The following is a 13,187-nucleotide window of genomic DNA, read 5'->3' on the forward strand; positions in this document are numbered from 1 at the left end:
ACAGTTGCACCAAAAATAGTAATATACCCAGGAATAAACCTAACCAGAGGTGAAAGACCTGTACTCTGAAAACTATAAAACACTGATGAAAGAAATCAAAGATGACACAAAGAAATGGAAAGACATCCCATGATCATGGATTGGAAGAACAGGTATTGTTAAAATGTCTATAGCATCCAAAGCAACCTATCAAAATACCAAGAGCATTTTTCACAGAACTAGAACAAACAATCCTAAAATTTGTATGGAATCAGAGAAGACCTCGAATAGTCAAAGCACGCTTCAAAAAGCAAAGCAAAGCTGGGAACATCAGAATTCTGGGCTTCAAGCTATATTACAAAGCTGTAGTCACCCAAACAGTATGGTATTGGCATAAAACAGACACACAGATCAATAGAGCAGAAGAGAAAACCCAGAAGTAAACCCTTAATTATATGACCAATTAATTTTCAACAAAGCAGGAAAGAACATCCAATGGGAAAAGGACAGTCTCTTCAACAAATGGTGCTGGGAAAACTGGACAGCTACATGCAAAAGAATGAAACTGGACCACCTTCTTACACTCTACACAATAATAAACTCAAAATGGATAAAAGACCTAACTATGAAACCTGAAACCATAAAAATCCTAGAGGAGAACACAGGCAGTAACCTCTTTGACATTGGCCATAGCAACTTCTTACTGGGTACATCTCCGGAGGCAAGGGAGACAAAAAAGCAAAAATAAACTATTGGGACCACATCAAAATAAAAAGCTTCTGCACAGCGAAGGAACCAATCAACAAAACTAAAAGGCAACCTATAGAATGGGAGAAGATATTTGCAAATGACATGTCCAATAAAGGGTTAGTATCCAAAATATATGAGGAACTTGGGAGGGGCGCCTGGGTAGCTCAGTCAGTTAAGCGTCTGCCTTTGGCTCAGGTCATGATCCCAGGGTCCTGGGATGGAGCCCCACATCGGGCTCCCTGCTCAACGGGAAGCCTGCTCCACCCTCTACCTCTGCCCCCCTCCCCACTCACATGCACTCTCACTGGCTCTTGCTCTCTCTCTCAAATAAAATCTTTAAAAATTTTTCATTTCTTTAAAAAAAAAAAAAAGAACTCACAAAACTCAACACCTAAAAAGCAAACAATCCAATTCAAAAATGGGCAGAAGACTTGAATAGGCATTTTTCCAAAGAAGACATCCAGATGGCCAAGAGACGCATGAAAAGATGCTCATCACCACTTACCACCAGGGAAACGCAAATCAGAACTACAACGTGGTATCACCTTACACCTCCCAGATTGGCTAAAATCAATGATACAACAAACAACAGGTGTTGGTGAGGATATGGAGAAAGGGGAACCCTCATGCACCACTGATAGGAATGCAAACAGATGCAGCCACTCTGGAAAACAGTATGGCAGTTCCTCAAAAAATTAAATACAGAATTACCCCTCGTCCAGCAAACTGCACCACTGGGTATTTACCCAAAGAATACAAAAACACTAATCCAAAGGGATACATGCACCCCGATGTTTATAACAGCATTATCTACAATAGCCAAATTGTGGGAACAGCCCAAATGTCCATCGACTGATGAACGGATAAAGAAGTGGTGTATACATACAATAGGATGTTACTCAGCCATCAAAAAGAATGAACTCTTGCCATCTGCAATGAGGTGGATGGAGCTAGAGAGTATTATGCTAAGTGAAGTCAGAGAAAGACAAATACCATATGATTTCACTCATGTGTGAAATTTAAGAGACAAAACAAGGAGCAAAGGGAAAAAAAGAGCAGGAGACAAACCAAGAAACAGACTCTTAACTACAGAGAACAAACTGATGGTTACCAGAGGGGAGGAGGGTAACCGAATGGGGTGAAATAGGTGATGGGATTAAGTAGTGCACCTGTGATGAGAACCTGGTGATTGGAATTAAAATAAAAACTTAAAAAAAAAAAAAGCTTCTCCCACCCTCCTTGCTTTACCTCAAAGTTAAACCCTTCACAACCATGTTTTCTAGGATAGTCCGTTGTCAATTATAATTACTTTGGGGCTTTTTAGATTAAACTGGATTTTTTATAATTGAGGTGTAATTGACATACATTAGTTTCAGGTATACGACGTAACGATTTGCTACTTGTACACACTGCAAAATGGTCTCCACAATAAGCCTAGTTAACATCCGTCACCACGCAGAGCTACAAAATTTGTTTTTGTGACGAGAACTGCTAAGATCTACTCTCTTAGCAACTTTCAAATATACAACACAGTATTAGCTGTAGTCACCCTGCCGTAATTACATCCCCAGGACTGTTTTCGACGACTGAAAATGTGTACCTATAATTAGTTATTATAAGTAATGTTAATTTTTGAGAACAAGTTTTCAAATACCGGTTCTCTTTTCTTTTTCTTTTTTTTTTTTTAAAGATTTTATTTATTTATTTGACAGAGAGAGCCAGCGAGAGAGGGAACACAAGCAGGGGGAGTGGGAGAGGAAGAAGCAGGCTCCCAGCAGAGCAGGGAGCCCAATGCAGGGCTCGATCCCAGGACCCTGGGATCATGACCTGAGCTGAAGGCCAGATGCTTAAAGACGGAGCCACCCAGGTGCCCCTGAAGTACCGGTTCTCTTGAGGAAAAACCTAAGTTGGCTCCAAAGATCTTTAAAAAGCTTTAGTTTTATAAGCTTCTATCTTGGAGAGCTTCTCGGAAATCCCATTGACCATCAGTAAACAACTGCCTGAAATATAACGGTACCTTTGGTCCACTTCTTTTCCTCGAGGCGTCGAGGGCATGGCTGACGCGCAGTGTTTGGAGAATTCTTCTTCATCAGCATATATGGCAGTGCTGTGTAAAGGAGGGTCTACAAAAGAGTTTTTTTTAAAGTACAACTTAAAAAGTCTGGCAGCTTGAGCAGTGTTCACGTTTGCTCCTTCACAAGGGCCATCTCAGTCTGAACGGCTCCCCACCACAAAGGCTACTCCCTTCCCAAATGTTTTTGAGCTCACACCTCAACACTCAGAAATTTAAACCGTTTCACTAGTAAATATGTGGAGACTTATCAATTATGACTTGTATTACTGTATTTACATACTATGTGGGAATTTTCTATTATTTGTTTTTAAAGATTATATTTATTCCTTTGAGAGAGACCTGAGCTGGAGGCAGACACTTAACCATCTGAGCCACCCAGGCGCCCCTATGTGGGAATTTTTTAATGAGCTAAAAGAAATCTAAATAGGAAGCTGGCATTCTCTCTTCTCAGCCGTTGGAGCACCAAGGCTCTACGTGACAGACCACTGCTGGGAAAGGCACAGAAGAGGACTCAGAGGGAAGGAGGACACTCCTACCTGCTCAGGTCAAATGGGACCTCAGCATGCCAGGCCAGGCTACTGGCAGGCAGGGGGAGCTTGCGGGAGGGAGGCGGCCAGGGATTGCTGCAGGGTGCCTGGTAAGAGCCAAGGGACCACTGCTTCATGCTCACATTTGAGCATGATGGTGTAGCTTTAAGACGGGTGTTCACATAAACAGCTGCTGAGGTGGTGAACAGCATCAATGCACGATTTTAAAGTCAGTAATATGCTCTGTGTTGCCCTCAACCAGGCAAAGGGATTTATTGACAACTGCAAATGACAAAGAATGAAAGAGAAATAAACCAATCCTGAAGTGTCACCAGTCATCCAAACTGGACTCTCACATAAAGACAGAGATAACCCAATTTTAATAAGATAAACAATCCAGGTTAAAAATGGATAAATGACCTGAATAGACAGCTCTTAAAAAAGATACACAAATGGCCAATAAGCACATAAAAGATGTTCAACATCCTTAGCCACTGGGGAAACACAGTTCAAAACCACAACGAGGTACCACTTCACACCCACTGGGATGGCGATCGTCAACACCGAGCGAGGGTGTGGAGGAACTGGCGCCCTCGTGGATCGCTAGTGGAAATGTAACAGGAATGCTGCAGCCTCTGCGGAAAATGGCAGAGCGAGGCCGCAAAAAAGCGAACACGGGATCTAGCAACCCTACTTCTGCGTCTGCACTCCAAAGAGGTGGAAGCGGGGACTCGAACAGACGTTTGCACGTCCGTGTTTGCGGCAGCATTATTCAGCCATCAAAACATAGAAGCAACCCCCGTGTCCGTGGACAGATGACGGATGTACGCGTAGGATGGAACAGGACTCAAGTTTTCAAAAGGAAATTCAGACACACGCTACAACACGGATGGACTTTGAAGACATAGTGTTAAATGGGGAAAAAAGGCATGAAAGGAAAAATATTGTAGGAATCGTCTCCTATGAAGTATCTAGAGTAGTCAAATTTCTAGAAACAACAAGTTGGGCCGGGAGGCGTGGAGAATGAGGAGCTGTTGTCTAGCGGGCACAGACTTTCAGTGAGGGGGAAATGGGAAGGTTCTGGAGGTGGACGGTGAGGACAGCTGCACAACAGCGTGAATGTGCTGATGCCACAGAACCGTACTCTTAAAAATGGCAAAAACGGTCAATTTTACAGTCTAGGTTACCACACAAACACAATGAGATACCACTTCACGCTCATGGCCAGAATCAGAAAGTCAGGTGATAACAAGAGCTGAACATGTGGGGAAAGTGGGGCCTCGTGCACTGCTGGGTGGGGGCAGCTGCTTGGTAGAACAGTTCGTCAGAACAGTGAACAGGAATGACCATACGACTTAGCAGTTTCCCCCTCAGGTACGGACCCACGAGAAATGAAAACACGGGTCCGTACGAAGACTTGTACACAAGTGTTCACAGCAGGATAACTCCTACCGGGCCCACGGGAGAAACAACCCAGGTGTACAGTGACTGATGAATGGAGACCAAAGTGAGGTATAGTCAAACAGTGGATTAGCGAGCTAAAATGTTTTTAGGAACAAGTACTGACACTTGCTACGATACAAATGGACCTTGAAAGCACGACGCTGAACGAAAGAAGTTGGTCACAAATGAACAGCGTATGACTCCATTTACATGAGCAGGCCCACCCTAGTCAGGAAGGAGGTGGAGGCTTGCCAGGGGCTGGGGGAAGGAGGGGTGGGGAGTGGCTGCTAATGGGTACAGAGTTTCTTGCTGGGGTGATTAAAAGGTTCTGGAATACTCAGCGGTGATGGTTGTACAGTTCTGTGACTACATGAAAGTACCACTTGTACACTTGAAAACGGGGAGTTTTTTGGTAAGTGAATAACATCTCAATTTAAAAAATTATGTGGGGGCGCCCCAGGGGACTTAGTCGGTTAAGTGTCCAACTTGTGATTTCGGCTCAGGTCATGATCTCAGGGTCGTGAGATCGAGCTCCCTGCTAGGCATGGAGCCTGCTTAAAATTCTCTCTCTCTCCCTCTCCCTCGGCCCCTCCCCCACTGCCCTCCTCTAAAAAATAATAAAAATTAAAAATTAAAAAATTATATGGTTTCTTTTGGATTTAGATCTTTTACATTTAAATTTCCTTTAAATAAGTAATTAAAACACTTTAATCAAGCCATAACAAAAGATGTATTCTGGTAATGCTTACTTTTCATTTTATAAAATGTATAACATTCTTTTATTAATAAAAGATTAGACTAGAAGATATTAGATACCAAATTAAAAATATGTCAGAGGGTACAGGTTTTCAAAATGCCCTCAGAACGTATTCCAGCAACAATGTCTGATCACGGCTGGTCTCACTGTGGGGGCACCTGGCACTTTGTGTTCAGCGCTGGCCTGTGGAGTGGCCAGTGGACACAGCCAGAAGCAGTCCCAGCTGGACAACTCACGTACTCCTGGTCAACTGGGTACCAGCCCTGTTTTCCTCACACCCCAAGGAACACGGGGGAAGCTCTCCCCCGGCTCTCTGCCTCAGTGTATTGAAGAACAGGGAAAATTGCCCCTCTTCCCCTCCCTAAATTAAAGCCCCGTACTGAATGACTCTATTGGTGATATGGAGAAATACAGTTCATATCCTCCTTGCTACGGAGTACTACAACGGGTGTGCTGATAGGACTGGCTTGTTGACAAATGCTACTAGAAGAGCCCAACCCTGATAAATGTTTAACAGAGTTCTTAGTTCCAACGTACCTAGAAGTGAGGAAAATTAACTCAAATTATCAAGTACTGCCCCAAACACTATAGTCATATGCAGACATAGGGTTTTTATATTTGAAGATATTTCCATATTTTTATCAGTAACTAGCCTAAAGTTTTTAGGATAAACGACTTTTAAAGTTTTTAGAATAAAGATTTAAAATACTAACCAAAGATCTCGTAAGGTTCTTCATCTTTCTCATTGTCACCCAGCCTGCTGATGCTGGAGATGACAGAATTATCGGGAAAATCAAATACATCAGTGGGCTTCTGCTTTGGGCCGGCTTTCTAAAAGTAGACAAAGTCAAAGTCATTGAATTGGCTCTAACAAACAGGAACATTACAAAGCTGATTTATTTAGCAAGGATAATTCTGCTATTAGTGTTGCCTAATCAACTGATCCTTAACACTTGTTGCGGGGAGAGACACAGACCCCTTTGACAAGCTAAGGCAGGGGCTGGCAAACTTTTCTGTAAGGGACCAGACAGTAAGTATATTACACTCTGCATCTGTCGCAACTACTCAACTCAGCCGCCATAGCCTGAAAGCAGACAGCGACAATGCAGAAAGAATCAACATGGCCGTGTTGCGATCAAACTTTATTTATGAATACGGAAATTTGAATTTCAAATCATTTTCCCCTATCATGAGATATTCTTCTTTTGATTTTATTTCAACCATTTAAAAATGTAAAAATCATTCTTAGCTCACAGGGATGTCCAAAAAGAGGGGGCAGGCAAGATGTGGCCCATGGGCCACCGTTTGCCAACTCCTGATCTCGGGAGAGCTCTGGGCCCTCTCTTCAGAAATATGCCCACATACCTGAAAGTTCACAAGGATACACAGGAGTGAAAACTCCCAATCAAAGGAGAGAGAGACAAGGGTTTATGGTTCAATATACCAACGAGCCCCATGAAGTTTGCTACCCCAAATCGTCATGAATAGACAAAAACATACAGAAAATGAGAAAAACTTCCACCATAACTCTGGAAAATGTGGAAGGGTGCCATTAACAGATAAAGTATGAGGAAATTCTGGAAGATATAAAGAAGATGGAATAAATTGACCAAAAAAACTCCACTTTCCCACTTATAGACCCTCCATCCTCCCTGAGGCCAACTGGCCTTCCGAGGAAAGAAAGAGGTCGGGAAGCTGAGAAATGCTCCTCGGACACTCTGGACTGTCCACTAAGGCAGGCTGGGAGCAGGGCAGGAGAACTTGGAGAAACCCATGCCAGGTACGCTGGATGTTAGCACCGAGGGCAGAGAGCCGAGAGAAATCCATCCACAGAGCAAGCGAGCGAGGGCAGATGCGGGAGCCCAGAGCGGAGCGCGACCTTGCGGAGGCGTCCCAGGCCTTCCCGCAGGACAAGGGCCACCCTCTGAAGGTGGGGTTAGGGCAGCAGGTGGAGAGAGAGCTCACGAGACAGGAGGGCAGGGCAGAGAGCAGACAAAACCCCCGACTCCCTGCACCCGGAAAGCAGCCACTCTCAGACGTCATTAATGCGGGGTTTCCACCGACGAGTGACGAGCCATTGGAAAATAGTGTGAAATGAGCTATGGAGAGTGCTGAAGAAATGTGCCTGCCTTTAACATACATTTATTTTAAGACCCTAAAGAGAAACTATAATATGGACTAAATCAATAGCATGAAATCATAAAAAACAAACAAACAAAAAAACCCTAGGCCCAGTAAAAGAAGATTCAAAATGTTAACAGTGGTCATTTCTTCCAATATGGCAAAGGTGGGAGGAAAAGCAATCTGCTTTTCCATCACAATAAAACAGTGAGTTACCCAGTGAAATCTACTGGGTTTTGAAGCTTCCCACAAAACATGTTATTTCATATCATCAATTATGAGAGAATCACGTTAAAATATGAAAATAACTTACATCTTTTGTGGAATGTGTTCTTCCTACAGTGTTCTTTGAAGATCTCACACTATTAAACAGCAAAAACACACACAGAAGGAAATATTAAAAACAACTGGGAAGCAGCATAACTTGCAACCCTTTCTAAGCATTTTTTTTTCTCCCCAAATTATATTCCTTGTTAGTTGCATGAATAGTGTGTACACAGTGAAAGTCAGGTTATGGCCAAATCCTTTCAGAAAACAGAACCCGTATCTCACACATATATTTTTTTTTAACAGGTCAAATCATAGCACAGGTATAGAAAGTCGCACACCTCTCTCGCTCAGGGACACAAACACTCTTCATCCTGCTATCCTTGGCCCTGAGGACAGGTCAACAGCAGCGACCGACAGTTTCTGCTGAACTGAGCGAAAGGGAGGTCCGCTGGCATTTACGAAGCACCTGACACCTGTCCCACCCTGTGCCTGGCTCTCGCGCGTACATTTTTCTCATTTGGCTCTAACAGTCCTATGAAGTAGAAGTGAATCCCATGTTGCAGATGTACATTTGCCCAAAGCAGCACACGGCCAAGAAGGAGAAGCCTGCATTAAAACGTGCTTCCCTCTTTCCACCACTTCATGTCCCTCCATCGGGCATTAGGATAAAAGGATAAAGCTGCAGATCTTCAAGCTTAAAGTAAACAAGATGTAAAAACAGGGACTAAAATACAAACTGGAAACAAGAGGTGGGAAATAACATCGCCAGTGAGTGTGTACCGAGTACCCTCTGCACACCAGGCATTGTACTAGGGACTGGGGATGCTCTGGTAAATTCCACACGCAGTCCCTGACTTTACAACATGCGATGCAGACACCCGTCTGTGGACAGCAGATCAATTAGTGTGTCTGAATCCACATTTGAGTAATGTTTTATCTGATATAATTTCAAACTTACAGAAACATTACAAGTGTAAGAACATTCTGTAGATTCTTCACCCAGGTTTACCAATTGTTTACATTTTGTCTCACATGCTTTCTGTGTGTATATATGAACTAGAGACCTAAATAATTCAGTGTCTCTAAGAGAGAGAGCATTATATTGCATCATCACGGTACAATTCCCAAATTAAGAAAATTAACACTGATGATTATATAATCTACAGTCTATATCTGAACAGCATCCATTGCCCCACCGTGTCCTTTAAAAATTTTTTTCTGCATTTTCAAAAAGGAAATACAAAAGACTATAAAATTTAAGATTGCATTGGACATCGTATGATCATAAACTTTGTTCTCCATGTGTGCAGTGCACATTTACGTACAGTGATGTAAAATATCATTACTGTGAATCACAAACGAAAAAGCTGAATTCCTTAGAGCAGGGTTCTCAAACTTCAGGCATCAGAATCACTTGGAGGGCTTCAAACAGATGGCTTGGCCCCATCCCCAGAGTTTCTGATTCCGTAGGCCCAGGATGGGATCTGAGATTTCACATTTCTAAACAAGGAACCACACCTTAAGAACCTCTGCTTTATTGGATTCTCAGCTCCCAAGAAGGTAGAACAGGTATTCATTTTATGGCATTTATGATTCTAGGGTTCAGAAAAGTGACTTATTAATGGTCATACAGCCAAGTAACAGAAATAGGTCTAAAACCCAGATTGCCTAACTTCTTATCCTCCTCTCCACTGGCTCCTGCCTCCTCTGTGCTTAAGAGAAAGTCCTTACCTTAGGGTAGGCGCAAGGTGAGGTTTCTCAAAGACAGAAACCTCTGTGATACCATACGTAAGATTTTTGGTATATGCGCACCAGTGCGTTTCAGGGGGAAGGATGAACAGATTGCAGGAATCTCAAAGGCAATAATGCTATATGTACGTACGTACACACACACACACAGAGAGGGAGAGAAATGGGGAAGGGAAGTCGGGGGAGAGAAACAAAACCTACCTGGCCTATCAGAATAAGCTTATCTCTCATCAGGTGATGTTAAGGCCCATATTCTTTCCCGATCCTCCCCTCCTTTGGGAGAGTCCTCCCTTCTTCCCCACCAGCCACAGGAGTCTAGTCTCAATTTATTCCACCTGCCTGCTCTGTCCTGCTCCAACCTTTCCCCTATGCTCTGCTTGGCTCACCTTCCACAGTCAGCTCATGTCTACACATGCCACCTTCTCCAGGCAGTCTTCCCAGGGCCCAGGAGGAACTCCTGGATGTTTGTATGACCTTGTGCACCCACTGTAGCAAGCTGAGACCCCTTTAGCCAGGACCACACCAGGCCTTTGGATGCGCTCAAGACACAGCCAGCCAGAAATGGTCAATGAATCCATTAAAACTAATATTTTGGAGAGCGATTTGGAGTCTATATTTAAATGCATGCCCTTTTTGATTAAAAAACAAACAAAAGACCCAACTGCTTGACCCATCCTGCAGTGCCCCTTTTAAACATAACAAGCGGCAGCTTGGTCCCCTAGCTGGCGATTTGGTTCAGCTTTAAGTTCCGTGTTACAAAAACACCAGGATCTTGAAAATAAGAACACCTGACTACCCGCCGGAGCGCTAACGTTTCTAGAAAGTCCTGTCTGGCAAGCAGTAGGCACTCAATGAGTTACTGTCGGATATTTTGTTTCAAAATATTTTGATTCTGCTTCAGACTACGCCCACCCACTCAAAGCTAACATTAACATTCTTTTCCACCCTCCAGACACAATGTTCAGCTGTAACTCCTTTAACTCTTACGGCGACCTACGTAGTCTGGATTTTTATTTCCATTTTCCAGGTGGAACAGAGGCCCTGGGCGAATTCCACAGTGGCAGAGCCGGGGACCGTCGCTACTCAGCACGAACATCTCCGAGAGCCACAAACGCCGCAGCAGAGGAAGGAGAGAAAGCCTGTCCCCCGTCCGCGTCCCCACGGGCCGCACAACTTACCCGCCCCGCCCCGGGTACCGCACCCGCCGCGACGGGGCCATCCGAGTCTACCGCTCTCCGCGCAGGCAGAGCCCGTAAAGTTCCCGCCAAACCCCGCGCCGCTCGGAGCAGCCAATAGGGGCCGAGCATGCTCTCCCGCCCCCACACCCCTCCCCGGACCTTGTACTAGAGCGGGCCCTGGGCTCCTCCCCAGCCTGGAGCGCGAGAGAAAACCAGACCTGGAATTCTAGGAAAGCTGGAGTCCGCGCCTTTCAACCAATCGCTTGCTGAAGGGCTTTGAGACGGCATCAGTTTGCCGGGCTTTTGCTCCCACCCGCACGCCGCGCCAGTTTTCCAAAGCTCCACAGTTCCGGAGCCGCGTGGGCCCGCCCACGGGGCGGGGAAGGGGAGGAGCCGCAGCTGAAAAGAGGTGGTGCGCTCGCCCTGTGGACTTGAGCCAAATCACAGCAGGAGCTCCAGGCGCTTTTGTCCCTGGAGGGTTAGAGCGATGCATTGCCGAACAGGCAGGATTTGACTTCCCTGCTGCCCTCCACCAGCTGTGTGAGCTCTGCGTGTTATTTTACCTCTATTCCAGTGTCCTCATGGTAAGTGGGGAGGGTCCCTTCTGGAGCTAATATTCTATTCTTTTCTGTTTAAAAATGTATTATCCCGCAAAAGAACGCTGGGCCCTTACCACATCGTAAATAAAAATGAACTTTATTAAAATGGACCAAAGACCTAAACTTGAAAACTATACAACTCTTAGAAGAAAACAGAGCAAAAACTTCATGACACTGAATTTGGCAATGATTTCTTGCATATGATGCCAAAAGCACAGTTTGGGATGATGAAAAGGTTCTGCAGATGGAGAGTGGTGGATGATTGCCTAACGTGAATGTACTTAAGTAGTGCCGCTGAAGTGTAGAGTTAAAAATGGTTAAAATGCTAAATTTCATGTTATGTATATTTTATCACAATAAAAAGTTATAGCTCATGCATACAAAAAATATATATAATGTAAGGATAAAAAGTAACACCTAAGCGTTGGACTGGTGATTCCAGGCTCAGGTCATGGTCTCAGAGTCCTGAGATCCAGTCCTTCCCCACCCCACCCCACCTCCCCAGCCCCCACCCCACTAACGTGGGCTCCAGGCTGAACTTGGAGTCTGCTTAAAATTCTCTCTCTCTCTCTCTCTGCCCCTCTGTCTCAAAACAACAGCAGCAACAACAACAACACCACCATGTACTCACCACTGGATTAGAAAATAAACAATTATCTCCACCCCACCCCACCCCCCGGGCCGTTATAACCGCTCTTCGGACTTGTGTCAGACCCACAAGCACAAGACTTACAACCCTTTTCCCAGAAAATGGAGCTACCTTGATAAATCCCTAAATAATGTATGAATTACTGTATGGTTCTAAACTTTATATAAATGATATTTGGTATGTATTCTGCAAACGCTCTTAATCAAAGTTACAATTTTTAGATTTAGCCACATCCATGCACGTAGCTGTAGTTCATTCTTTTCCATTGTCTTTGGAATGCTTTAAATATTCCACACTTTATTTCTTCATTCCCCTGTGTATGGCTATGTCAGTGGTTTTCAGTCTTTTGCTCTAACCAACAATGCACTGCTAAACGTTCTTGTGTCTCACATGACATATGTCTGAGAGTCTCTCTAAGGATCAACTCAATAGTAATATTGTTGCTTTGTAGGATAAGGACATTTTCAGCTCTATAAGATAATGTCAATTTTTACACCTTGTTTGGTAGACTACAATTTAAATCCCCCATCAGCCGTATATAAAAGTCCCCTTGGACTTTTCAACACTTACAGCTTTCAAGACTTTTACATGTTTACCTAACTAGTGAGCTGAAATGCTATCCTATTCTGTTTTTTATTTACATTTTCCTTAAGTCCATCAGCTTTTCATTGTTTATAGGTCCTTCCTGATTCCTCCTTGGTGAAATCACCCCACCCAGGAATTATTTGGGCAATTGCCATTGGAGAGTAAATTACCTTTGAGGAATTGAAAGTACATCCCATTTGCTGATGGGTAGAAATAGGGTTCCTGGAGCCATGGAAATCTGTCACTCTTAAGAGAGTGGACAGGTAGCTCCATTTTCTGGGAAAAGGGTTGCAGGTCTTGTGCTTGTGGGTCTGAAAAAAGAAACTGCCCAACTGTCAAGACAGGAAGATGTGCAGCACTCTGGATGGAATAAAACTCAACCCAAATAGGTTTAAAAAATAAAAGGAATTTCTGAGCTTGTGTCCAGAGGTAGGATGGCTGTCAAGCTGTTTGACCTAGAGGTTAGACAAGCCATCAGGGCTCTGAATCCATCTCCTGGCCCTCCT

General features: G+C 44.1%; 1 protein-coding gene across 3 annotated transcripts in view; it reads right to left on the reverse strand.

The window, feature by feature from the left end:
- Positions 1-10,936, reverse strand: part of CENPU (centromere protein U) — a 40,038-nt gene extending 29,102 nt beyond the window's left edge. For all 3 annotated transcript variants that reach the window (XM_040643385.1, XM_040643383.1, XM_040643384.1), the window contains exons 1-4: positions 10,849-10,936; positions 7,965-8,013; positions 6,244-6,361; positions 2,747-2,852 (exon numbers count right to left, since the gene is read on the reverse strand). In XM_040643385.1, the coding sequence (XP_040499319.1) occupies positions 2,747-2,852; positions 6,244-6,361; positions 7,965-8,013; positions 10,849-10,889 (314 nt within the window). In that variant the 5' untranslated portion in view covers positions 10,890-10,936. The remainder of the gene's footprint in view (positions 1-2,746; positions 2,853-6,243; positions 6,362-7,964; positions 8,014-10,848) is intronic.
- Between the last annotated feature and the right edge of the window lie 2,251 nt (positions 10,937-13,187).

Source organism: Ursus maritimus, unplaced genomic scaffold (assembly GCF_017311325.1).
Source record: "Ursus maritimus isolate PB19 unplaced genomic scaffold, ASM1731132v1 scaffold_28, whole genome shotgun sequence".
Taxonomy (NCBI): domain Eukaryota; kingdom Metazoa; phylum Chordata; class Mammalia; order Carnivora; family Ursidae; genus Ursus; species Ursus maritimus.